This window comes from Dipodomys merriami, unplaced genomic scaffold, assembly GCF_024711535.1.
Source record: "Dipodomys merriami isolate MVZ:Mamm:240054 unplaced genomic scaffold, mDipMer1.0.p SCAF_525, whole genome shotgun sequence".
Lineage (NCBI taxonomy): Eukaryota > Metazoa > Chordata > Mammalia > Rodentia > Heteromyidae > Dipodomys > Dipodomys merriami.
Genome location: NW_027206097.1, coordinates 650,369 through 676,220, shown reverse-complemented (window position 1 = coordinate 676,220; position 25,852 = coordinate 650,369). Strand labels below are relative to the sequence as shown.

At 58.1% G+C, this 25,852-nt stretch overlaps 1 protein-coding gene across 5 annotated transcripts in view; it reads right to left on the bottom strand.

The window, feature by feature from the left end:
* Positions 1–25,852, bottom strand: part of LOC138811416 (protein Jade-1) — a 114,537-nt gene that overhangs the window by 18,765 nt on the left and 69,920 nt on the right. For 2 of the 5 annotated variants that reach the window (XM_069999166.1, XM_069999169.1), the window contains exons 2-6: positions 11,227–11,303; positions 5,696–5,781; positions 2,676–2,833; positions 1,834–2,021; positions 151–362 (exon numbers count right to left, since the gene is read on the bottom strand). In XM_069999166.1, coding sequence (XP_069855267.1) covers positions 151–362; positions 1,834–2,021; positions 2,676–2,833; positions 5,696–5,781; positions 11,227–11,303 — 721 coding nt within the window. Of the gene's footprint in view, positions 1–150; positions 363–1,833; positions 2,022–2,675; positions 2,834–5,695; positions 5,782–11,226; positions 11,304–11,542; positions 11,554–20,056; positions 20,608–24,422; positions 24,633–25,852 lie in introns of those variants that run through there. The other 3 variants (XM_069999167.1, XM_069999168.1, XM_069999170.1) reach the window with 3 other exon arrangements.

The following is a 25,852-nucleotide window of genomic DNA, read 5'->3' as shown; positions in this document are numbered from 1 at the left end:
AAAGCCACACAGTCTGTTGAACGTGGACACTAAGGAAGCAGCTAGCCCTCTCTGGTGTTCCGAACTAGACCAGCCTTCTGTGATAGGAGGTGGAGCCCTGCTCCCCGCGCACCCCCAGCCCACCCGGGCCCCGCGCCCGGCCGCCCCTACCTGGTGCACACAGATGTTGCACTTGTCACAGAACACCATCTCGTTGCCGTCCTCGCCGTCGGGGGACTGGCAGACATCACAGACCACGTCTTCGTCGTATTCAATCCCCAGCCCTTCCTCCGTCTCGATGGCATGGTTCATGTTGTCGTAGCATCGCTGCTCAAACTCCTCCAGGACCCGCTCCATGGTGAACTCATCTAGCTCAGGCATTCCTGAAGGGAAAGATCCATGCCAGTAAGCCCTATTGGTGCGCCTCAACAATTCAGAACCGATAAGGAAAGCACAACGCCGTCTGTGAAAGCCTTCCACGGGGAAGTCTCTCACGAAACCGTTCCCGTTCTGGCTGCACACGGGAAAGCATACATAAATCTCACAAGGAACAAGAATATCAAATACCCAGACTGTGAAATAAGCCGTTTCATTATACTTAACTGCCCCTAACAGCTAACATGTTAAGTTTCAAAACTGTGACCACAACGTATTATGGGGTTTGACTATTTGTTTTGGAATTCTCCTTTACCACTGTGCCCTGGAAGCAGACTTCCTGGCCAGCCTCTCCTCTGAGTTCCACCCACAAGAATGCACAGTTATTCGGATACATGGAAGACAAACACGGGAGAGTGCAGAGTGGCAGACAGTGCAGTTGTAAACCACACTTCTGCAAGAGCCATGGTCTTGGCTAGGGCAGGGGGCAGGCCCATCTTCTATTTGCACATTCTCTAAACTCCTTACAATGAAAATATTTGTGCAGTTAAAAAGCTGGTTAAAAAACCACTCAAGGATACAAATCCTGCAGAAACAGCAAAGGAAATGACTGCAGGTTGCACTTACCATAAATTCTAAAACTATCAAATTAACTTCTCACACTTTCAGAAACGTAGAGAACACAGGTGAGATGAGCCCCACTGCCCGAGCCCCACATTTCCTCGCAGTCCCCTCCTCTGGCTGGAGGCGCTGGCCCCCAGTCCGCCCTGTAATGAATGTTCAGCACACAGGACTGCCGCCCTGCTTCCAGGCCTGCAGAGCCCCCGAATTCCCAGGCAGCACAGGCCTGAGCACCAAGGGAGCTAGGCGGCTGGCGAGGGCGTGGCTGGGCCCCGGAGCCACCAGCCGGCAGTACCATCCTCCAGTGAGACAGGGAGAGGCCACTCGCAAGGCAAGGTCTGGCTGCAAACACCGAAAGCAAAGGCTGAGGGGAAGCAATCTCCTTGGTGAGGACAGCCAGAAGGGGCAGCGGTCCACGGCCGGGCCAGCGGCAGGTGAGCTTCCACACAGCCAGACGAGAGTGCAAGCCCTGTGGCTACCTACTCCAGACCACGGCACAACCCCTGCATGGCCAGACGTGCCCTCCCGGCCTGGCGGTGGCGGCCCTCAGGGGCCCTGAGCAGCAGGCTGGGCGCACGTGGAGACGGCACCACAGAGGCCCACAGACAGGAGGCTCCCGTGGCCACTGCCCGCAGTGAGGAGCGCGATGGAAGGACACAGGTGGCAGGCGACCACGAGGTGGTGCTGGAGCCTGGCGGCACAGCAGCAGGTCAAGGAGCGCGCCTGACACGGGGCGCCAGGGAAGACGCCGCAGTGCCTCCTCACACCACAGTGTGAGGAGCCGCCAGAGTGCACTCCGAGGCTGGCGTACGCTCCTGCCCACGTGCGTGCCCAACAGCCGCCCCTGCCGAGCCTTACCCATCTCCTTGAACTCTTCATTGGTCAGCTCCAGCCACGCGGCATCGGTATCGTTGAGATCGTACCGGCACACACTGTCAGCCAGCGTCCGGATGTCAGCATAGCCCAGGGCTGGAGGCTCCGAGCCTGCGGAGACCATGTGCTTCTTCGGCCTAATGAACATGAGGGGCGTCTCTTCAGACAGGACCCTGATTAACAAACACAACACAGGGCACTCAACAAGTGCATCAGAAAACCCAGCTGCAGCTTCGTCCTCCTCCTCCTCCTCCTCCTCCCTCAGGTCCTCTCCCAGGTTCACACACAGCCCCAGTGTCAGTGGAAACCCTAACTAGATGAAAAACAAAGGCCTCCAATGGAAATAGGAGCCCACGTCCAGGCAGTGGCCCGGCCCCTCAGCGATGGAGCGGGGAAGCCGGAGAGCGAGGCCTCTTCTCCATGCCGGCCATGGGCCAGCCTGCAGCAGAGCAGCCACCCGGCAGGGCAGAGACGCCAGGACACACAGCACGGCCCAGGGAATCACCTGAGCCCGGGGCCCGCCCACCGACAGAGGAGTGACTTCTCAGTGGGTCTGGAGAGTGTGCCTGACAGCTAGAAAGGGCAGTATCTCACAAGTTCCTCCTCTGGAGCCCTAGCCAGACGGGTCTGCTCCTGCAGCATCATCTACAACGCGTCCAGGCCGGACTCCTCTGCGTTCCAGTCACTCCCCAGGCTGTCCTGGGGCTCCCCCCTCCCTGCCCCCCCCCCCCAGCGACTCCTCCTAATCCTGCCCTGTGCAGGGCTCTGACCAGCCTCCCTTGTGCCTGGTGCAGGACGGAGCCCCGGCAGGGCAGGGAGGGCGCTACCTGGCCACAGGCTGAGGGATGGTCCCTGGGCTCACGGGCACCTGGACTCCCTTCTCCCACTCCTGTCTCCATGGGTCGGCTAGCACGTAGTACTCATCCGGGTTGAGCTGGTACGAGTCATGCAGCTTCATGGCGGTGATCAGGTCTGTTCTAAACACCTGAAGGAGGGAAAGGGGCACGCCGACGCTTTATCTCGGGCACAGCAGTTGGAGCTGCCACATGCCGCACAGAAGGAGCAGTTCCCTCACCCAGGCCAGAAGGCCAGCCCTGCTCCCTCTGCACAGGCAGCGCACGCCCAGCCTCCACACACCGGGAAGGGTCTCGGAGAAACGCCTAACTTCTGTCAGACACAAACCTGCACCGACCACAGACAAAGCCTGGCCTACAGGGCCGTCCTCACGGTGAGTGCTGCCTTGGGTGGTGGGGCTGAGGGCAAGGGAGAGGAACCCCGCTTCACCGTGCTGCGGAGGTAGGGCCAACACTAGGCCTCTCAGATACCTGCCCAGAAAGGACTGGGGAAGGCAAGTGTGTGTGTGTGCGCGCGTGCGTGTACACATGTGTGTGCACGTAAGCACGTGTGCATGCACGCACTGCAGCTCTTCTGGCACAGTCCCTTGCTGCTGGATGAGGGGACATATCCCCACCTGGCCAATGATGCCCCACAATGCCCCTCTCCAACTCCTCATCACCTCCCAGGACCACAGCGGCCTCTAGCGGCAGCCAAGTCACAAAGCCAACCTGAGCTGCTGGCTGGAACTAACTGCTGGTTTCCTCCCACACCTTCTTCTCGGCCACTCACGTCTTAAGCTACCTAAGGAGGCCTGACCTGGGTGTCAGCCCAGCCCCAAGTGTGTCTGGTGTCTGAAGGCAGTCCTCTGGGTACACAGGACAGGGCGCACCCTCACACTGCTCAGCAGACCACACCTGGCACCTGTCTACCATCCACGTTTCGTGCCTGCTGCCGACAGAGCCTCACACACTGGTGGTGGCTTCTACAATCAGTGTGCGAGCACAGGCCCTCCCCTCTCTGGCCGTCCTTCCGGAACCGTATTGCCATCCTCACTCCCAGTTCTTCCACAGAACCACCCAGAGACTGAGCCCTGAACCTAGCACAGCCCAGCATCCTTCACCCCACGGGGCCCCACAGGCCTACACAGAGCAAAGTCCACACAAACCGACTCCAAAGAAGAAACCAAACCAAACTGGGAGGACAAGATGAGCCATGTGAGCACAGGCACCATCCCTACCGACTGGGCGGGGCTCTGATCTCCTCCAGCAGAGATGCCTCAGCTACACTAGGCTCAAAGCAGCACTGCACTACGGCAGGACATAGTCTGAGCTCCAGAAAGGCACCCAGCCTGCAGGGACCCCACTGTATCAGGACACGGCAGCACAGCACGGTCACCGAAATCACCAAGTATGATGATCAGAAAGGCATCCTGGGTACAGGAACGAAAGGAGCTGCACAGATCCACAGAAGCAGAGCAGGCCCCACAGGTCAAGTGCACGAAAGGCCTGGTCGCCGCCCTCTGAGTCACCCACACCTCCGCCCCCGCCCCAGTCTCAGGTGAAGGCCTCTGGGGGCAGCCTCCGTGCCCTAAGCACACACACACTGCTCAGGGGCTAGCTTCACAGCCAGCTCACTGCTCTGGGCCAGGCACTGCTGGGCTGACACCCCTGCCCTGGCCTGTGCCCGAGGAAGGCCCTCAGCCCACACCCCTGCCTTGCCCTGTGCCCGAGGAAGGCCCTCAGCCCACACCCCTGCCCTGGCCTGTGCCCGAGGCAGGCCCTCAGCCCACACCCCTGCCCTGGCCTGTGCCCGAGGCAGGCCCTCAGCCCACACCCCTGCCTTGCCCTGTGCCCGAGGAAGGCCCTCAGCCCACACCCCTGCCCTGGCCTGTGCCCGAGGAAGGCCCTCAGCCCACACCCCTGCCCTGGCCTGTGCCCGAGGCAGGCCCTCAGCCCACACCCCTGCCCTGCCCTGTGCCTGAGGAAGGCCCTCAGCCCACACCCCTGCCCTGGCCTGTGCCCGAGGAAGGCCCTCAGCCCACACCCCTGCCCTGCCCTGTGCCCGAGGAAGGCCCTCACCCCACACCCCTGCCCTGCCCTGTGCCCGAGGAAGGCCCTCAGCCCACACCCCTGCCTGGCTGGCGCCGGGGAAGGCCCTCAGCCCACACCCCTGCCTGGCTGGCGCCGGGGAAGGCCCTCAGCCCACACCCCTGCCTGGCTGGCGCCGGGGAAGGCCCTCCTGCGCAGTGCTGTCGTAAGGCAGGGCATCGCTCCACCAGAAGCAGCACAAGGCCAGAGTCGGCCTGGAGTGAGCTCCCTCCCAGGCTGCCCGCTGAGAAACGGTGGCAAACAAACCACTCTGAAGTGAGTGCTTGGAGCCGAACAAGGCACAGAGAGAATCACCAACCACAGCCAGCTGAGCGGCGTGAGAGGTGAATGGAAAACAAGCTCGGATAGCAAGACTGACAACAAAATGCCGGCCACGCCGGAGAGGGGGGATGAGAAACAAACTAGGGAAGAGCAGGGAAAGCCTGAAGCAAGAAACCCAAGACCAACTCCCAGGACTGCACTGGTCTGTGGCCAGACAGGCCACAAACTCATGGCTGAAACTTGAGGCTGGGAGCCACTGCCCAGCCGCCGGCCTGCTCACCTTCTGGCCAGGGGAGGGGCTGGGAGCCGGCGAGAGGGACCAGCTAACAAGAACAGCTGACACTTGTGGCACACCGCGTGACAGACAGAAACCACACCTGAGTCCCTAAGTATCACCACTGACCCCTACGAGACCCCCGCCCTACAGACACCCACAGGCTGTACTTGCCGGCAGCGGGCACGTGTGTGCACACGCGTGACACACATGACACGCGACACACGCGTAGTACACCTGACGTGCACACACGTGTGTGCGTGCGCTTGTGGCACTGGCACACGCAACATGCGGATACGACATGCACACGCAACACGACACACACACGGACACACACACACACAGGACACGTGCGACCACTAGGTACCTCGGAAGGCTTGCGATCCTCGTGTTTGGAGCAGGAGCTTCTCCTGTGCTGGGATCGAGAATTCTGGGACCAAGTAGTGGACAGGCCTACGGAAACAAAGGTCAAAATGGGCTCCATGGAAGGCTGGGAGGGTCCACACCCCAAGCGCAGCGCTCATCCCCGCCTCTTCCAGCCGCGGCTCGGCACAGGCATGAGCATCCCAGCTCCAGATGACGACAGCGGGCCCGCGCGGCCCTGCGCAGACCCTGAGGCTCCCCAAGCTCCCGCCTACAGACAGGGAGACCGCGCAGGCAGCGGAACTGCTGGGCACACTCCTCACGGACAGATGAACACCTCTTGCCCAGTCCCAGTAAGCTTTCTAACGCTAACATCACCCAAAGGCCTTACCAAAAACAAAAAAGAACCCCTTTCACGTGAGTTTAAAACAATAATTGTGCCAGGCACTGGTGGCTCACACCTGTCATCCTAGCTACTCAGGAGACTGAGATCTGAAGATCAAAGTTCAAAGCCAGGCCGGGCAGGAAAGTCTGTGGGATACTTATCTCCAATGAACCACTCAAAAGTGCTTGGCTGAAGTGGTAGAGCACTGAAGAGCAGAGGGACAGCACCCAGGCCCAGAGTTCAAGCCCCATGACCAACAACAACAACAAAAATAATCATTGCCCCTTCTAGCTTCTCATGAGTGTGCCTTCTCCCCTCCCCAGGATGCCCCGTGCCTCCAACAGACTCTCCCGGTGGGTCCAGCCTCTGGAGTGCCAGGAAGGCTGGCACTGAGGGCCACCCAGCTGGTCTTGGAGGCAGGCCTCTGTCCTGAAAGTTCCCCTCCGGCCCTTCTCTTCTGTGCACCTGTAACCCGTGGTGTCTGTACCCAGCACACCCAGGAAGTCTGTTAGTCCTCCATCCCCCCCTGCCGTCTACGCTGGCCTCCACAGCAGACATCAACCGTTAGCTAGACAAAAACCTGCGCAGTTCTCACACACTGGACCTACCCGTGAGCGCTCCCAGCTCTCCCCTGGACGGTCCAGCTATCGACTGAACTTCCAATTCCCTTCTCTCCACCCACCACGGCTTGCTGCTCCTCAGCAGCCACATAACCACGGGTGCAAGACTACTGCCGAGCTCCCAACCGTCACTGACCTCTACCATCCCAACCCACCATTCTGCCTTCCAGAATTAAGTCCCAAAGGGCCGAGAAACACGCCCCGCTGGGGGTGCACACAGCTTCAGTGCCACACCCACTCTCCAGACCAAGGGCCGCACAGCTTCACTCCAGCCACACTGGACACCCACAGCTGCTGTGTGTCAACCATCCCTCCATAAAGCGACAGAAGCCTACCACCACGGAGACAGGCACTAACCATACAGTCAAAGAAAACTCGGTCTCGCAATGCACCAGTGGTTTATATAAAACCTACGCATGGCCGCAAACCCAGGGAGGAACAGACAGGAGACAGGGCTCAGAGCAGCTGGCCAGCGTCCTGGGTCAGCGGCAGGCTGGGCGCTGTCTTCCTCCCGACTCACACTGCTATTGTAAGAGTGACTGGCATGAGCCACAGAATGTGGGACCGGGTACAGCCAATTAATTGTTCTTCCACAGACAATTCCCAATAAATGCATTTTTCAAGAGCAGACAAAATTTTAACAGTGGCATCGGGGAGAGTCAGGTAGTCTTGCTTTTAGGAGATCCGTCCCTGTGAGCCAAGGGATGGCAATGGCAGGCGCCAGGAGCATCCTGGCGTTCTACCTCAAAGACAGGGGGAGGAGGGCCCGAGGCCTGCTCCTGGAACGCGTTCCCACCACAGAAAGGCCCAGAGCCACTACAGCCGTTTGTCCTCACAACTCCAGCGCCGTCTGTCTAGGTCACCCTCAACCCCCAAACAGAAATCACTGGTACCTAGGAGGCTAAAAAGCAGAAGCCCAAGTTGGAGGCCACCCTGGGCTTTATTATAAAGACCCTGTTTCAAAGAAACACCCAACGTGGTGTGTCCTTATCATAGTCAGAGTGTAACAGTAAAAATAACAATTTTCATATTGTTAATTAGAAATACTCTGGTCTGAGAGACTGATTTACGCTGTGGTAAAGCATCAGGCATCTAATGTGTGTTAAGACTGTACCTGGTTGTGTGCCAAGACTGTATGTAGTGTGTGCAAAGATGACATCTTGACGTAGGCTAGGTCTGTGCCCAGCTGTGTGCTAAGACCACCTCTAGTTCTGCGCTACGGTCAGGTTTGGCTGGCACTGCACTTGTCTCTGTGATGCTGATATGTTAGTACCAATGATAAGAATATACGAGGGAAACTGCTTCCTTTTGCTCTCAGGAGAGATGCTGGCAGTCCTAAACATCGACAATAGTGTCTAACGCATCTTATTGCCACTCGCAAGGTAAGATTACTGCCGAAGTCCAAGCTAGAAGCAGGCTTCTGTGGCTTCCAACACGGGGCATGTGCACTGCTCAGGAGCAATCCCACACTGACAACCTGCTAGTCTCGTTCTGACTATCCCAGCTCCACTGGGCCAGACCCCTTGGGAACTGCAGTTACGCAAGTCCAACACTCCGAACTCCGCCCTCTCGTCCTGTAGTTCAGACATCACCACAGCCCCTTGGAGATATTAGGACCTAGGTCAGGAGAACGCACACACCTCACACCTCACAGCTGTGTGGAAGAAGCCCCCCAACAGAGTGGGCTCTGAACCCACACTCACGCCACCACACACCCCACCTGCCGCAGGGTGCCGTACACGTCACAGAGCGGACACACAGGCCTGCCAGCCGCGGCGCTGCGAGGAAGCGGCCCGCGTCAGCTCTCAGCCACAGAAAGCACTGCTGCTATTAAGACAAAGCGCCTGGGTTGGCCGCTGTCTGAACAGGAGCCGCCCGACACCTGCCCTCGCTCTCCACTCCAGCCCACCTGACCTCCTGGTCCAGCTCACTATTGGGTGCCGAGAACTGGCCCAAGAAGCTCAGCAGATTAAGTAAACTGGGGCCTGCCACCAAGGACACACCACCATCCCTCCATCACAAGTCCCAAGAGCCACAGAAGAGCAATCTGTGGAGGACGGACGTGCTCCCCGAGCCCAAGATGGCACCCTCTGCCACAGCCCTCCCAGCCTTCCCCGGACCGCCACACAAGGCCTGTGCCCCACCCACTTCCACAACCAGCAAAGGACCAGAGCACAACTGGGCTTTAACGCCCCCAGGACAAACCCCTGGCACCCTAGAAATGTTCACAAACCCCGGACCCAGAGTCCTCAGAGAGGCCGGCAACAAGGTATGAGGAAGAAAATGGCCTGGCCCCAAAAACTTGTTTTCAGGAGTCACGCCTTTGAGATGTGACACAGACATTCTCTTCTCCTTCCTTTCCGGCCAGAGTTCTGCGCAGAGATGAGGAGACTGGTTTGTTCTGAAGTTGAGTGTGAAGCTCTTTGCCGGGCTCAAACTCGGCCTCCTGAGTGCTGGTTTTACAGGTGTGAGCTACCACACCAGACTAGAAATGCATTTCTACAGGAAGCACTTGGTCTTGTAGGGCTGTGTGAAGCCTCAACTCCTAGCACCTCGTGTGTGACTGTTCTTGGAGCAGGAACCTCAAAAGGTGGCTCCAGTCAAAACCAGCTGCTGGGGGGAAGGGGCGCAGCCCACTGGGAGGGGCTGCGGGGAGGGTGCAGGCGGAGGGGACACCAGCCGGCCAGCACTCGGGCCTTGGAGCTGCACCTCCTTGAGTCCACCCACGGGTTATCTGGGGTACTCGTTTGACACCCTGGCCTGGCTGAGGCCTGCAGGCTCCACCCTGGGCTGAGGCTGGGAGGGGCTGGGCTGCATACCTGCTGCACATGGCTTCCACGTCCAAATTCACTAAAAATTAAGTGGAATCTTAAAGTTCAGTTTGTTACTTGTACCAGATTAGAACACGCTATTCTAATAAATGCTGCCCAGAAAGAGAAAGGCTCCTGTTTGAGAGAACATTCCAGAAGAATCTCTAGCTCCAGTCTTGCTCGGAGGAAATGAGAGCAAACACAGTGCGCACACTCCCATCAATGATGACAAACGGATGTGTCCATGTACACACATACACAACGTCTGCACACAGGACGCTCAGCCCCTGCTGTGGGCATTCACAAAGCCATCTCAGGATTAATTCTAAACCTAAAGGCACGACTTTTTCTAAGCATTTCTGGAGGACTAAACTGTGCACTTGAACAAGCAGCAAGCATTTACTGAGCCCTTAGCTGATGAGTCAGGAAACTGCCATCCGAGGTGGAGAACACCCGCCCCCCCCCAGCCCGCTGTGCCTGTGCCTGTGGCGTCCAACGTCCAATACAGTGAACGCTGGAGGAAACAAGCCCTGACATCAGCCCACTGGTGCGTGCGGTCAGACCCCGTCGGGGCCTGCTCCCTCCCCTGCCTCCCTCCCTCCCTCTACTCTAACAACAGTGCAGGCTCCCTGTTCTCCTCAGGGTTAGGCTGGTCAGCTTCCTGCACACACCTGCCACTGCTCTAACACCTTCCCAAAGTGCCAGCCAGAATTCCTCCCGACCCTTCCATGGTTCCCGCAGCTGTCAGGAGAGACACTTACCACAGACATCGTGCTACTCTACAGCGTTTAATCTGCCGATAACTTAAGAGACTAAAGCAACTGAAATTAAAAACCTTCATCTCTTCGTCAAGTTTCCTCTTCAGTCTGTCGATATGTCCCTAACACATCAAAGGACAGCTGAGAAACTGTCCTCATGGCCTCAATCACAGCTGCTCCTACCTGGCCGAGCTGCAATTCCCCAGGCCCCTCCCCCCACACAAGAGCACAACTGCACGCTCCAGCACTGTGCCAGGCACAAAATCTCCATCCGCTGTATGAGAAGCTCAGGAATCTGAGCGTGTCAGTTCACCATCCCCTTGGCGTCCACCTGTACTATGTGGGTCCACTGGCCCCACGTGATGTCCACCAATACCATATGATGGTCACCAACGCCATGTGGTGGTCACCAACACCGTGATGCCCACCGACACCACGTCACATCCACCAATACCGTGTGGCATCCATCAATACCACATGGCATCGGCGGATGCCACGTGACGTCTGCCAATACCGCATGGCGGCCACTGAACCCAGGTGGGCCTTCATCGACAGTGTGACATCCACCAACACAAGCCAGCTCACTCCAGCTGTGCTGTGAAGACACGAGGTGACCAGACTGCTGAGACACAGACCACACCGGTATCAAGACTATGCAGCACCCACTTCACACACTTGGCGTCACCAGCAGCCCCCCATCTCCCCGTGGACCCAGCCGAGCCTATCAGTCATGACCTGGCTTGAAGCACCTGTGAAGCACAAGTTAGTTCCATGCACAGGGAACGCAGACACCATGGTGACCCTGGGGACTTGTCTGCAGTCCCTGGCAGGGAGCTCTGCACACACACCTGCAGCCTCACACTGACATGCAAAGGGCCTCGGCCTCTGAAAGTACGAATGAAGAAGTCAAGTGTTACGCTGGCCCCAGCCGGGCCGGCTGAGAACAACAAAGCAGGACTCACTGCCATTGTCGTCGGAGTCCTCACTGCTGCTGGGAAGGCGGCCTCGTTTCATGGTCTCCCAGGGCACAGCAGGCAGCCTGCAAGGCAAGGAGACAAGAACACACACGCGTCATCCAGCTGTGTCGGCCACCAGCGCAGATCCACAGCAGACAACAGCCAAAGGGCCTTAGGTCGCTCTCCAACAGAAAATGGAAGAGGCACGTAACCGGTTCCAATCACTAACAGACCAGATGGAATAAGGGTATTGGAAGTGGGCCTCCTAAAGGCACCCGCTTCTCCCCTCCCTCCCTCCCTCCCAAAACATTGTAGCTACAACCAGTCCAGGAGGACTGCAGAAATGACCCATCAGTAGGAGAGCTTCTTCAGTCAGAACACTTCCTCCGTCAGGCTCCCTCACATCAGACCACCACCCTCTCACAGTCAGACCTCCTCTCAGTCAGACCTCCTCTCAGTCAGACCTCCTCTCACAGTCAGACCTCCTCTCACAGTCAGACCACCCTCTCACAGTCAGACCTCCTCTCACAGTCAGACCTCCTCTCACAGTCAGACCTCCTCTCACAGTCAGACCTCCTCTCACAGTCAGACCTCCTCTCAGTCAGACCTCCTCTCACAGTCAGACCACCCTCTCACAGTCAGACCTCCCTCTCACAGTCAGACAACCCTCTCACAGTCAGACCACTCTCTCACAGTCAGACCTCCCTCTCACCGTCAGACCACCCACTCACAGTCAGACCACTCTCTCACAGTCAGACCTCCCTCTCACCGTCAGACCACCCACTCACAGTCAGACCTCCTCTCACAGTCAGACCTCCTCTCACAGTCAGACCTCCTCTCACAGTCAGACCTCCTCTCACAGTCAGACCTCCTCTCACAGTCAGACCTCCTCTCACAGTCAGACCTCCTCTCACAGTCAGACCTCCTCTCACAGTCAGACCACCCTCTGTCAGACCTCCCTCTCACAGTCAGACCACCCTCTCACAGTCAGACCACCCTCTCACAGTCAGACCTCCTCTCAGTCAGACCTCCTCTCACAGTCAGACCATTTTCTCAGTCAGACCACCTCTCACAGTCAGACCACCCTCTGTCAGACCACCCTCTCACAGTCAGACCACCTCTCACAGTCAGACCACCCTCTGTCAGACCACCCTCTGTCAGACCACCCTCTCACAGTCAGACCACCTCTCACAGTCAGACCACCCTCTGTCAGACCACCCTCTCACAGTCAGACCTCCTCTCACAGTCAGACCACCCTCTCACAGTCAGACCTCCCTCTCACAGTCAGACCATTTTCTCACAGTCAGACCTCCCTCTCACAGTCAGACCTCCTCTCACAGTCAGACCATTTTCTCTCAGTCAGACCACCCTCTCTCAGTCAGACCACCCTCTCAGTCAGACCTCCCTCTCACAGTCAGACCTCCCTCTCACAGTCAGACCTCCTCTCACAGTCAGACCATTTTCTCACAGTCAGACCATCCTCTCACAGCCAAGTCCCCTCAGACTCCCTCACAGCCAGACCCGAATGTCCTGTGTGCTGGTGAGGGGCAGGGCTTGTGCCAGACACTGCCTGACACCCGGGAGTTGGGTCATGGAAATGACCCCATCTGCTGACCCTCAGTGTCTGCACAGGAAGGAACCCTGAACCAGACCCCTCTCTTATTCTAGGAGTGAGGGCCAACCGGTTAGTCAGCAATTCTCCAAGGTCTCAGTGTGTGCTAAGAAGTTCTACTTCCATGCCCAATGCCCCCACTCATCTCAGGACAGGGACAACTGACCACACAGAAGGCCAGTCTTACAAGAGCTGGGCTTTGACCCCTCTGCACAAAGGAAGTGGCAGCTGGGGTGGGCAGACTAGAGGGGCGTGAGTCATACCGGTCCTGGGTGTTTTCTGCAGGGTCTGCACCTCAATGCCAGATCAATACACCCCAAAGGAAGGAGTACTGTCCTGTCTAAAAGGTACAAAGCCCCTCACCCACCCACCCACCCACCAAAAGTCCTGGCAGGGAATTGCACCACGTAATGTGGGCACCTCCAGTGAGGGGCTCATGTGTAGATGCTTCCAGTGAGGGTCACGGCCTCCGGTGGGGGTCACAACATATATGATGCAGACGTTTCTGGTAAGGGTCACAACACATGGTGCAGGTGCTTCTGGTCGAGGTCAGAACACGTGCGCAAGTGCTTCTGATGAGGAGCGGAGAACCACTGTGCTAGCACAAGACCCAGAGTTGGGCGGATATGCGTCCATGAAGCCGGCGGTCCTGGGTTACATCACAGAACTGAGACCCAGTACCCAGGAGCTCTAGGCCTCCCAGGCCGACCTGAACGAGGCATCAACTGCCTTTGTAAGGAAGATGCCATCTGTGACTGAACTTCATCTCATCCACAGATATCCTTTCCAGAGTCAGTCTCTAGATAACAAACCCCCTTCTGTATACAATAGTACACAAGCTTCCCAGCCCACAGCCTCTCAGGATTTCCACTTCCCAGTGCACAGCCTCTCAGGATTTCCACTTCCCAGTGCACAGCCTTTCAGGATTTCCACTTCTCCCAGTGCACAGCCTTTCAGGATTTCCACTTCTCCCAGTGCACAGCCTTTCAGGATTTCCACTTCTCCCAGTGCACAGCCTTTCAGGATTTCCACTTCCCAGTGCACAGCCTTTCAGGATTTCCACTTCCCAGTGCACAGTCTTTCAGGATTTCCACTTCCCAGTGCACAGCCTTTCAGGATTTCCATTTCCCAGTGCACAGCCTTTCAGGATTTCCACTTCTCCCAGCCCACAGTCTTTCAGGATTTCCACTTCTCCCAGTGCACAGCCTTTCAGGATTTCCACTTCTCCCAGTGCACAGCCTTTCAGGATTTCCACTTCTCCCAGTGCACAGCCTTTCAGGATTTCCACTTCTCCCAGTCCACAGCCTTTCAGGATTTCCATTTCCCAGTCCACAGCCTCTCAGGATTTCCACTTCCCCCAGTCCACAGCCTTTCAGGATTTCCATTTCCCAGTGCACAGCCTTTCAGGATTTCCACTTCTCCCAGTGCACAGCCTTTCAGGATTTCCACTTCTCCCAGCCCACAGTCTTTCAGGATTTCCACTTCTCCCAGTCCACAGTCTTTCAGGATTTCCACTTCTCCCAGTCCACAGTCTCTCAGGATTTCCACTTCCCAGTGCACAGCCTTTCAGGATTTCCACTTCGGTCCATAGTCTTTCAGGATTTCCACTTCCCAGTGCACAGCCTTTCAGGATTTCCACTTCTCCCAGTCCACAGCCTCTCAGGATTTCCACTTCCCAGTGCACAGCCTTTCAGGATTTCCACTTCTCCCAGTCCACAGCCTCTCAGGATTTCCACTTCTCCCAGTGCACAGTCTTTCAGGATTTCCACTTCTCAGTCCACAGCCTCTCAGGATTTCCACTTCCCAGCCCACAGTCTTCAGGATTTCCATTTCTCAGTCCACAGTCTTTCAGGATTTCCACTTCGGTCCACAGTCTTTCAGGATTTCCATTCTCTAGTCCACAGCCTTTCAGGATTTCTACTTCATTCACGTGTCTGTGCACACCCATCACCAGTACTACCAAAGAAGCTCTTCTTCTGCAAGGCCTCTGGAAATTTTCCAGAAGCACAGTAAACAACGTCTAACTGCTAATCCTCCCAAATACTTAGGCCAAGGATCCACATGTGCACCATTTTATATGTTCTTTTGAGAAACTCAACAATAAAAATGTTGGTAAGGTTTTAGAAGGATTTACCAAGAGATAAGTGAACCTTCACAGAGGTCCTTCCCCTGCTCCCCGAGTATGAGCAGGATGCAACGCCACAATCCACCACCCCAACATCAACCACCTGACCCTTGCTGCAAAACCTACCTGGAAGCCCCCACAACTTGAAGCAAATGCCTTCCCTGTCCTGAGTGTGCCTAGATCACCAACCCCTGTGCCTCTCCAGCTCAGAAGTCACCCCAGCTCCCTAGGTGCCAAGAGGAACACCGCACAGTGCACAAGGGCCTGGCACCCCAACACTACTTGTATGAAAGCTCTAAACAAGCAGAAAATACTACCTCAAAAGTAAGTATGCCCCAGCAGAGCAAAATCTAGCCAAGCTCACCACCTCACAAGCAGTGACAGCCACGTGAGAACCACACTCACCTCACAAGCAGTGACAGCCACGTGAGAACCACGCTCACCTCACAGGCAGCGACAGCCACGTGAGAACCACACTCACCTCACAAGCAGTGACAGCCACGTGAGAACCACACTCACCTCACAAGCAGTGACAGCCACGTGAGAACCACGCTCACCTCACAGGCAGCTGTGACAGCCACATGAGAACCACGGTCACCTCACAAGCAGTGACAGCCACGTGAGAACCACACTCACCTCACAAGCAGTGACAGCCACGTGAGAACCACACTCACCTCACAAGCAGTGACAGCCACGTGAGAGGCACGCTCACCTCACAGGCAGTGACAGCCACGTGAGAACCACGCTCACCTCACAGGCAGTGACAGCCACGTGAGAACCACGCTCACCTCACAAGCAGTGACAGCCACGTGAGAACCACACTCACCTCACAGGCAGTGTGACAGCCACGTGAGAACCACGCTCACCTCACAGGCAGGTGTGACAGCCACGTGAGAACCACGCTCACCTCACAAGCAGTGACAGCCACGTGAGAACCACGCTCACCTCACAAGCAGTGACAGCCACGTGAGAGGCACACTCACCTCACAAGCAGTGACAGCCACGTGAGAACCACGCTCACCTCACAGGCAGCTGTGACAGCCACATGAGAACCACACTCACCTCACAGGCAGCTGTGACAGCCCCGTGAGAACCACACTCACCTCACAAGCAGTGACAGCCACGTGAGAACCACACTCACCTCACAAGCAGTGACAGCCACATGAGAACCACGCTCACCTCACAGGCAGCTGTGACAGCCACGTGAGAGGCACGCTCACCTCACAAGCAGTGACAGCCACGTGAGAACCACGCTCACCTCACAGGCAGGTGTGACAGCCACATGAGAACCACGCTCACCTCACAGGCAGCTATGACAGCCCCGTGAGAACCACGCTCACCTCACAAGCAAGTGTGACAGCCACGTGAGAACCACGCTCACCTCACAAGCAAGTGTGACAGCCATGTGAGAACCACGCTCATCTCACAAGCAAGTGTGACAGCCACGTGAGAACCACGCTCACCTCACAGGCAGTGACAGCCACGTGAGAACCACACTCACCTCACAGGCAGTGACAGCCACGTGAGAACCACTCACCTCACAGGCAGTGACAGCCACGTGAGAACCACACTCACCTCACAGGCAGTGACAGCCACGTGAGAACCACGCTCACCTCACAGGCAGTGACAGCCACGTGAGAACCACGCTCACCTCACAGGCAGCTGTGACAGCCCCGTGAGAACCACGCTCACCTCACAAGCAGTGACAGCCACGTGAGAACCACGCTCACCTCACAAGCAAGTGTGACAGCCACGTGAGAGGCACGCTCACCTCACAGGCAGTGTGACAGCCCCGTGACAGCCACGTGAGGGCCCGCTCACTGCTCCTGAGCAGCTGTAACAGGCACGTGAGTAACAGGACACTGAACAGGTGAGGTGCCCGTACCACGGCTGCCTCACCAGAGCCAGAGCCAGAGCCTGTGGTGTGCCCTCTCACTACTCTCCCTCCCGGACTCCTTCATGCCAATCTTCACTTTCTAACCACTTCACTGAAATTGTTAAGTTGGTGCTCCATTCTGCTCTGGAGTCTCTGAACTAGGTTTTATCTTACACATTGCCTGTGACATCACAGGCACATGGTTGAGGACGCACACGCATGCACACGTGTCAAACCAGGAACATTTGAGAGAGAGCTAGACAGACCATGGGAAAAGGAAGGTTGGGAAATATGCTAGCCTACTGTGTCATCTAAGCCAATCCAAGCATCTGCAGGGTAATTTTCAGATTTTTAAATGTTAAACCAGATGTTTTTAGACAGGACATACAAGGTTTCTGTAGACATCAGACTCAAAACAGTGAATGACAATTATATACAACATGTGCTGATCAAAATGCACCTGATCTGAATAACTCTGTTCCTTGATTACAGCCGGTTATCAGAAACTATCAGTTACTACTAACAATGCCCAGTCACCAGAAATTTATAAAGTTACTGCCTCAGACAGAGCCAAACGTCCAACATTGTCTACTAAAAGACCTAGATAGCACATTTACTAAAAACTGCAACCACGCTCACCTGAGTTACCAATGAAAACAAGCATTCCATCACAATCAAACAAGTCGTTGTTATCATGGTCTGAAAACTACTAGCAAGGCCTGCAAAGTACTTGCTGTGGCTAGTGCTGAAAGGCATCAGACCACAGGACTGTGTCCACAGGACTCTCCCCAAAGAAACATGTAAGACCCTACTTGAAGAACTAGAGATTTCAGAGATCAAGCACAACACACTTCCTGATTTCAAAGACAAGCACACTCAATTCTGCACAGGGTCAGCAATCTGGAGGAAATGGGCAAAATGAACAGCAAAACCCAAGACCAGCTGACAGCTTCCAGAACTAACCATTGAGGGTTGTCTAGAGGGCAGGCCACGGTGCCCTTCCAGTGGGCACTGAAGAGCATCCATGGAGCCGGCCGGGCCTGGCACGCGGGAGTGAGGACAGTGAGCCCAGCAGAGCTGGCGGTGGGCTCCAGCCTTCTACGCAACCACAGCAGCTCCACTTTTGTTAGCAGGCACCAGCCCTCCACTCACCTCCCCCAGGGGACAGTCAGCCCTCAAGGGCACACCCGTACACAGACAGGGCCCTGGCGGACACTGCACAAGTGCAACCAAGACCTACGACCCTCACGCAATGACACACGCGTTACCTGCCCAATTCTAGAACAACTAGGACTAAAAAATCTCAAACTAGCCAACTACCAACATATTTACCAAACTTCTACCTTCAAGGTGTTTCTTCAGGTCCCTGCAAGAAAGAGTTATCAGCCACCAACAGAAAACATGCAGGTGACCAGGTGTTTCATTATAAATCAGGGTCAAAAGCTTGGTTTGGAACAGCCCTTGGTAAAGAATGGTTTTTCACATATCTTCAAAAATCAGGAGAGAATAAAGACTGTCCATGACGTGCGAAAAGCACATCAAGCTCACATTTCATGACACACAAAAAGCACACAAAAATTCACATTTCAGTGTTCATCAAGTTTCACTGGCCCACAGGCCCATTAATTATCTTTTCTCATGAACACAACTGTCTCACCTGCAGAGTGTGCTGTGATAAAACTAAGTCTTCTCAGGAAAGGTCTTCCAGACTCCTGTGCCTCAGCAGATGACAGTGCTGTCTGTGAACCCTAAGGAATACCTACAGCACACACTCACACAGAGAGTTAGGGAAACCCCATCTCAACAAGAGAAACCCGCAAAGAAAGGCTGCGTAGGGCAGACTGTCACCCAACCACATGGGAGACATAGGTAGGAAGATCACTGTCCAAGCCCAGGTCTAGGCAAAGGATGCAGACCTTCTCTGAAAAATAACCAAAGCAAAATAGGTTGAGATCATAGCTCAAGTGGTAGTGTACCTTCCCAGCAAGACCAAGGTCCTGAGTTCAAACCTCACCAGAAAAAGTCTGTGGAGAATAATTATTGTCCAATCTTAGTGCTTTCAACAGAGCAACCTACTTTTAATTTCTTCAACAAATAAACTAGAGAGAACCTGACATTTTAATAAACTCGTAGGGATGGTGGCCGTGCTCAGTGCAGTATGCAGGCTTCGCTCTACCTTCTCTCCCGGCACCAAATTGCCCTCAACCATCTCACGCCCAACTCTGGTTCTCACTTAACAAGTCAAAAGTTTGCTCTGAGCTGGGCACAAGTGGCCTGCACCTGTAATCCTAGAACTCAGGAAGCTGAGAGCTGAGGATCATGGTTCAAAGCCAGCTTGGGCAGGAAAGTCCATGAGACTCATCTCCAATAAACCGGCAAACAGCACCAGCCTTGATGAAACTCAGGGACAGAGCCTGGGCCCTGAGATAAGCCCCAGGACAAGGCGGGCGCCCCCTCCCCCTTCTCTCCAACATGCCACAGACTGGTCTCCATCCACGACAATACTAAGAATCCACCTTTGGACATTTGTTGTATATCAGACACCACGTATCTGGTCTTGAGTAAGGACCTGTGCTTTGAGGAAGGCCACTCAAGCCAGGGCTGGAGGAGACTGCCCACATGTCCAGGCCAGCACCAGCGGCTCTTCCCCTCAACATCATGAGCACCACTGCGCTCACCAAGACAGACCAACTGCTAAAAAAGACATTAAAAACCAGAAACCACAACACACAGCCTCCTGACGCACGAAGTGTTTGTGTGAAAAGTATACCAGAGAAATGACAAAAGACTTGCAATGAAATCTCAACACAGATATATTCTAAGGATAAAAATACCCCATTACCCAAACTTACACTTCTTTTTACTGGTTATCAAACTCAGGGCCTTCCAATGATACATAGCACACTACACAGTAACACACAACCAGCCCTAAATTTTATATACAGGATCAGAGTGTGAAAAAAGACTAAAAGTGGGTAAAAAGGGAACACTGAACCTTTAAAGAAAATCTACTTTCTTAGGAATTAAAACATTTTCAATGTTGCCACCAGACTCCTAGTGCCTTTTAAGAAAAAAAGTAATTCTAAGCAAACTCATTATGTTAAAATGTAAAAAAAAAGGTGTGAGGAGTCCGACTATTCACTCATGGTACAGTGCCAGTTTTCTAAGGTAGTTAGTGAGAGGGGAAAGCGATGAAAAACTGAGACAGCTCTCCCTGGCTTACCAAGCCAGGCCCGCGCCGCCAGAAGTGTTTCCTAAAGTCCACCTTCCTCAAGAAGACACTCGTATAACCTCCTGGAAAACTGGGCTTACTTGGCATGCAGACCACAGAGCACCAACTGTAATGGGAAGAGGGAGGAGGGGGAAGAAAGGGGGAGAGGGCAAGGAGGAGAGAAGAGAGGGGAAGGGAGAGGGGAGGGGAGAGGGCAAGCAGCACTTGGACCCCAGACTGGAATGGGGGACCCCGGCAGGCAACCCACCTCCCGAGGGAGGCAGGAGGCAAAAAACCCTCTCAGGTGTTTTCTAAAGGGAAAGCACAACCAATGTCCCAGTTTTTTAATCATGTCAGCACAGTTGGGGTTCTGAGGGTCTGGCCGTCAGCACTGTTGGTGTTCTGAGGGATTTCAGCACTGTTGGTGTTCTGAGGATCATCAGCACTGTTGGGGTTCTGAGGGTCTGATCAGTCAGCACTGTTGGGGCTCTGAGGGTCTGGGTCAGCACTGTTGGGGTTCTGAGGGTCTGGGTCAGCACTGTTGGGGTTCTGAGGGTCTGATCAGTCAGCACTGTTGGGGTTCTGAGGGTCTGGGTCAGCACTGTTGGGGTTCTGAGGATCATCAGCACTGTTGGGGTTCTGAGGGATTTCAGCACTGTTGGGGTTCTGAGGGTCATCAGCACTGTTGGGGTTCTGAGGGTCTGATCAGTCAGCACTGCTGGGGTTCTGAGGGTCTGGGTCAGCACTGTTGGGATTCTAAGGGTCTGGGTCAGCACTGTTGGGGCTCTGAGGGTCTGATCAGTCAGCACTGTTGGGGTTCTGAGGGTCTGATCAGTCAGCACTGTTGGGGCTCTGAGGGTCTGGGTCAGCACTGTTGGGGTTCTGAGGGTCTGGGTCAGCACTGTTGGGGTTCTGAGGGTCTGGGTCAGCACTGTTGGGGTTCTGAGGGTCTGGGTCAGCACTGTTGGGGTTCTGAGGGTCTGGGTCAGCACTGTTGGGGTTCTGAGGATCATCAGCACTGTTGGGGTTCTGAGGGTCTGGGTCAGCACTGTTGGGGCTCTGAGGGTCTGATCAGTCAGCACTGTTGGGGTGGGGTTCTGAGGGTCTGACCCATCAGCACTGTTGGGGTTCTGAGGGTCTGGGTCAGCACTGTTGGGGTTCTGAGGGTCTGGGTCAGCACTGTTGGGGTTCTGAGGGTCTGATCAGTCAGCACTGTTGGGGCTCTGAGGGTCTGATCAGTCAGCACTGTTGGGGTTCTGAGGGTCTGGGTCAGCACTGTTGGGGTTCTGAGGGTCTGGGTCAGCACTGTTGGGGTTCTGAGGGTCTGACCCATCAGCACTGTTGGGGTTCTGAGGGTCTGGGTCAGCACTGTTGGGGTTCTAAGGGTCTGATCAGTCAGCACTGTTGGGGTTCTGAGGGTCTGACCCATCAGCACTGTTGGGGTTCTGAGGGTCTGGGTCAGCACTGTTGGGGTTCTGAGGGTCTGATCAGTCAGCACTGTTGGGGTTCTGAGGGTCTGACCCATCAGCACTGTTGGGGTTCTGAGGGTCTGGGTCAGCACTGTTGGGGCTCTGAGGGTCTGATCAGTCAGCACTGTTGGGGTTCTGAGGGTCTGGGTCAGCACTGTTGGGGTTCTGAGGGTCTGGATCAGCACTGTTGGGGTTCTAAGGGTCTGATCAGTCAGCACTGTTGGGGTTCTGAGGGTCTGATCCATCAGCACTGTTGGGGTCCTAAGGGTCTGATCGGTCAGCACTGTTGGGGTTCTGAGGGTCTGGCCATCAGCACTGTTGGGGTTCTGAGGGTCTGACTGGTCTGCAGCCCCGTGACTGTGTGTTGAAGATGCCCTCATCACCAGAGCCCCGGGGGCCAGGCCTCTCAAGGGCTTCTGCGAGGTGAGCCCGCAGTTCACTCACACCTGCTCACACATGGGACCATGTGTCACTTCCGCCACACTGCTATCACTTTTTAATCCGGGGCTCATGAGTCCCCAGCATCACGCCCTGAGTCTGCAGGGTTGGGCTGGGCCACAGTGGCCTCGGCTCCCCAGAATTCACTTCACAGGGCCCTCACAGCCGGGCCAGGATGTGCACATGCATGTGTGTCCATGCGTACATACAGCTGCATGTGTGAAGGTGTCTATGTGCACATGCATGTGTGTCTGTGCGCACATACAGCTGCATGTGTGAAGGTGTCTATGTGCACATGTGTGTCCACACGCACATACAGCTGCGTGTCTATGTGCACATGCATGTGTGTCCACACACACATACAGCTGCATGTGTGAAGGTGTCTATGTGCACAGGCGTGTGTCCATGCGCACATACAGCTGCATGTGTGAAGGTGTCTATGTGCACATGTGTGTGTCTGCGCGCACATACAGCTGCATGTGTGTCTATGTGCACATGCGTGTGTCCACGTGCACATACAGCTGCATGTGTGTCTATGTGCACATGCGTGTCCACATGCACATACAGCTGCATGTGTGTCTATGTGCACATGCGTGTGTCCACGTGCACATACAGCTGCGTGTGTGAAGGTGTCTATGTGCACATGCGTGTCCACATGCACATACAGCTGCATGTGTGTCTATGTGCACATGTGTGTCCACATGCACATACAGCTGCATGTGTGAAGGTGTCTATGTGCACATGCGTGTCCATGTGTACATACATGTGTGAAACTGTATGTGCACATGTGGACACACACCTGCATGTGTGAAGGTGTGCAGGTGTACTCACACACATGTATAGAGGCACACACACGCACACACACCCCTGTCCACAGGGCTAAGGCCAATCCTTCCCGGACCCTGAGGACGCCGCCCCTTCGGCCACAACAGCCCCCAGCAGCCCAAGGTCACTTTCAGGAGGGGCCAGGCGCCCCAGGGCTGCACTGGGCCGGGGAGGGGGGCCGGAAGGGGACGAGGGGGGGGGGAAACAGGGGGGAGGGGAACGGGGGGAGCGGGACGGGGAGGGGGATGGGGGAAACGGGTGGGAAACGGGTGGGGAGGGGGACGGGGGGGGGAGCGGGACGGGGAGGGGGACGGGGGGGGGAAATGGGGGTGGGGAGGGGGACGGGGGGGACGGGAAGGGGGAACAGGGGTGGGGAGGGGGACGGGGGGGACGGGGGGGGGACGGGAAGGGGGAACAGGGGTGGGGAGGGGGACGGGGGGGGACGGGGGGACGGGAAGGGGGAACAGGGGTGGGGAGGGGGACGGGGGGGACGGGGGGACGGGAAGGGGGAACAGGGGTGGGGAGGGGGACGGGGGGGACGGGAAGGGGGAACAGGGGTGGGGAGGGGGGCGGGGGGGGAGCGGGACGGGAAGGGGGAACAGGGGTGGGGAGGGGGACGGGGGGACGGGAAGGGGGAACAGGGGACGGGGAGGGGGAACAGGGGTGGGGGGGGACGGGGGGGGACTGGGGGGGGAACAGGGGACGGGGAGGGGGAACAGGGGTGGGGGGGGGGACGGGGGACGGGGACCGGATCGCGGGCCGCTGCCGGCTCCGGCCCGCCAGGCCGCCTCCCAACGGCCGGGCGGCGGCGCCAGGGCGCGCGTCCGTTTAAATCGCCCGCGTTTTGCCCGCGCGCCGCGGCGCCGGCGCGGGGCGGGGCCGCCGGGGTCCCCGAGGGGGGCTCCCGGGGCCCGCGGGCCGCCCGCCCGCCCTCCGCGGCGCCGCCCCCGCCCCCCGCCCGCCCCGGCCCCGGCTCCCCCAGGCGCCGCCGCGGGCGGGAAGCGCCCGAGCCGGGTCCCGCCCGGCCCCGCGTCCCCCCGCCCCGCCCCGCCGCCGCCGGCTGCGCCATCCGCTCGGCCCGGTGCGCCTCGACGCGGCCTGGGGACGCGGGGCCGGGCGCGGGCTTTGTGCGGGCCGCCGGGCCGCGCCGCGGGGTCCGTTACCTGACGCGGCGCCGCCGAGTCGGCCCGCGGCCCCGCACGTGCGCCTCCCGCCCGCCCGGCCGGAGCGAGGCCTTCGCGCCGCGCGCCCCGGCCCCCGCGGCCCCCGCGGCCCCCGCGGCCGTGCACCTGCCTCCCGCCGCGCCGCCGCCCCGCCCCGCCCCGGGCCGCGCAGCCGGGCGGGGCCGCCGGGGCTCCTCGGCGGAGGCTCCGCTCCGGCCGCCCGGCCGCGAGCCGCCCGCGGACGCACGCACGGGCCCCGGACACGTGCGCGGCCCCGCCGGCCGAGTGCGCGGCGGGCCGGGCTCCGGCGCCGCGGGGCCCGCGCGGGACGAGCCGGCGGCGGGTGCGGGCCCGGGCCGCCGCCGTACCTGCGCCGCCCGCCGCCGCCACCTGTCCGCCGCCGCCGCCGCCCAACGCCCCGGGGCGCGAGCCGCCAACGCCCGGCCCGGCCCGCCGCCCGGGGCCGCGCCGCGCGGGACTTACTGGTCCGGAGCCGGCGCTCAGCGTCCGCACACCATGCCGGCCCGGTCCGCGGGGTCCGGCGGCCCGCGGCGCCGCCCGCGCTACGCCGCCCGCGCCCGGGGCCCCGGCGCCATGTTGGTGACGCGCCCGGTCCTCTCCGCCCGGGGCGGCCGCGGCCTCCGCGCCTCCGGGAGCTCCGGGAGCCCGGCCGCAACAAAACCATCAAATATGGCCGAGCCGCCGCCGCCGCCGCCGCCGCCGGAGCCCGCGCGCAGCCTCCGCGCGCCCCCGCGCCCGCGCGCGCCCGCGCCGAGGGGCCGGCCGGGCGGGGCCGCGCGGCGGGCGGGGCCTCGGGCCGCGGGCGCGCGGAGGCGGCGGCGGCCGCCGGGGACGCGTTTCTGGGTCACCGCCGCCGCGCAGGGGCGGGGCCGGCCCGGGGCTCCGCCCAGGAGCGGGCGCAGGGCCGGGCGGAGGCCTGTCCGTGCGCGGGGCCGGGCGCTGCCCCAGAGTCACCCAGAGCCACCCCAGAGCCACCCCTGCACTACAGTCACCCCAGAGTCACCCCAGAGCCACCCCAGAGTCACCCCAGAGTCACCCCAGAGTCACCCCAGAGCCACCCCAGAGTCACCCCAGAGCCACCCCAGAGTCACCCCAGAGCCACCCCAGAGCCACCCCAGAGTCACCCCAGAGTCACCCCAGAGCCACCCCTGCACTACAGTCACCCCAGAGTCACCCAGAGCCACCCCAGAGTCACCCCAGAGCCACCCCAGAGCCACCCCAGAGTCACCCCAGAGTCACCCCAGAGCCACCCCAGAGTCACCCCAGAGCCACCCCAGAGTCACCCCAGAGTCACCCCAGAGCCACCCCAGAGTCACCCCAGAGCCACCCCTGCACTACAGTCACCCCAGAGCCACCCCAGAGCCACCCCAGAGTCACCCCAGAGCCACCCCAGAGCCACCCCTGCACTACAGTCACCCCAGAGTCACCCCAGAGCCACCCCAGAGTCACCCCAGAGCCACCCCAGAGTCACCCCAGAGCCACCCCAGAGTCACCCCTGCACCACAGTCACCCCAGAGCCACCCCTGCACTACAGTCACCCCAGAGCCACCCCAGAGCCACCCCAGAGTCACCCCAGAGCCACCCCAGAGCCACCCCAGAGCCACCCCAGAGTCACCCCTGCACCACAGTCACCCCAGAGTCACCCCTGCACTACAGTCACCCCAGAGTCACCCCTGCACTACAGTCACCCCAGAGTCACCCCTGCACTACAGTCACCCCAGAGTCACCCCAGAGTCACCCCTGCACTACAGTCACCCCAGAGTCACCCCAGAGTCACCCCTGCACTACAGTCACCCCAGAGTCACCCCTGCACTACAGTCACCCCAGAGTCACCCCAGAGTCACCCCTGCACTAGTCACCCCAGAGTCACCCCAGAGTCACCCCTGCACTAC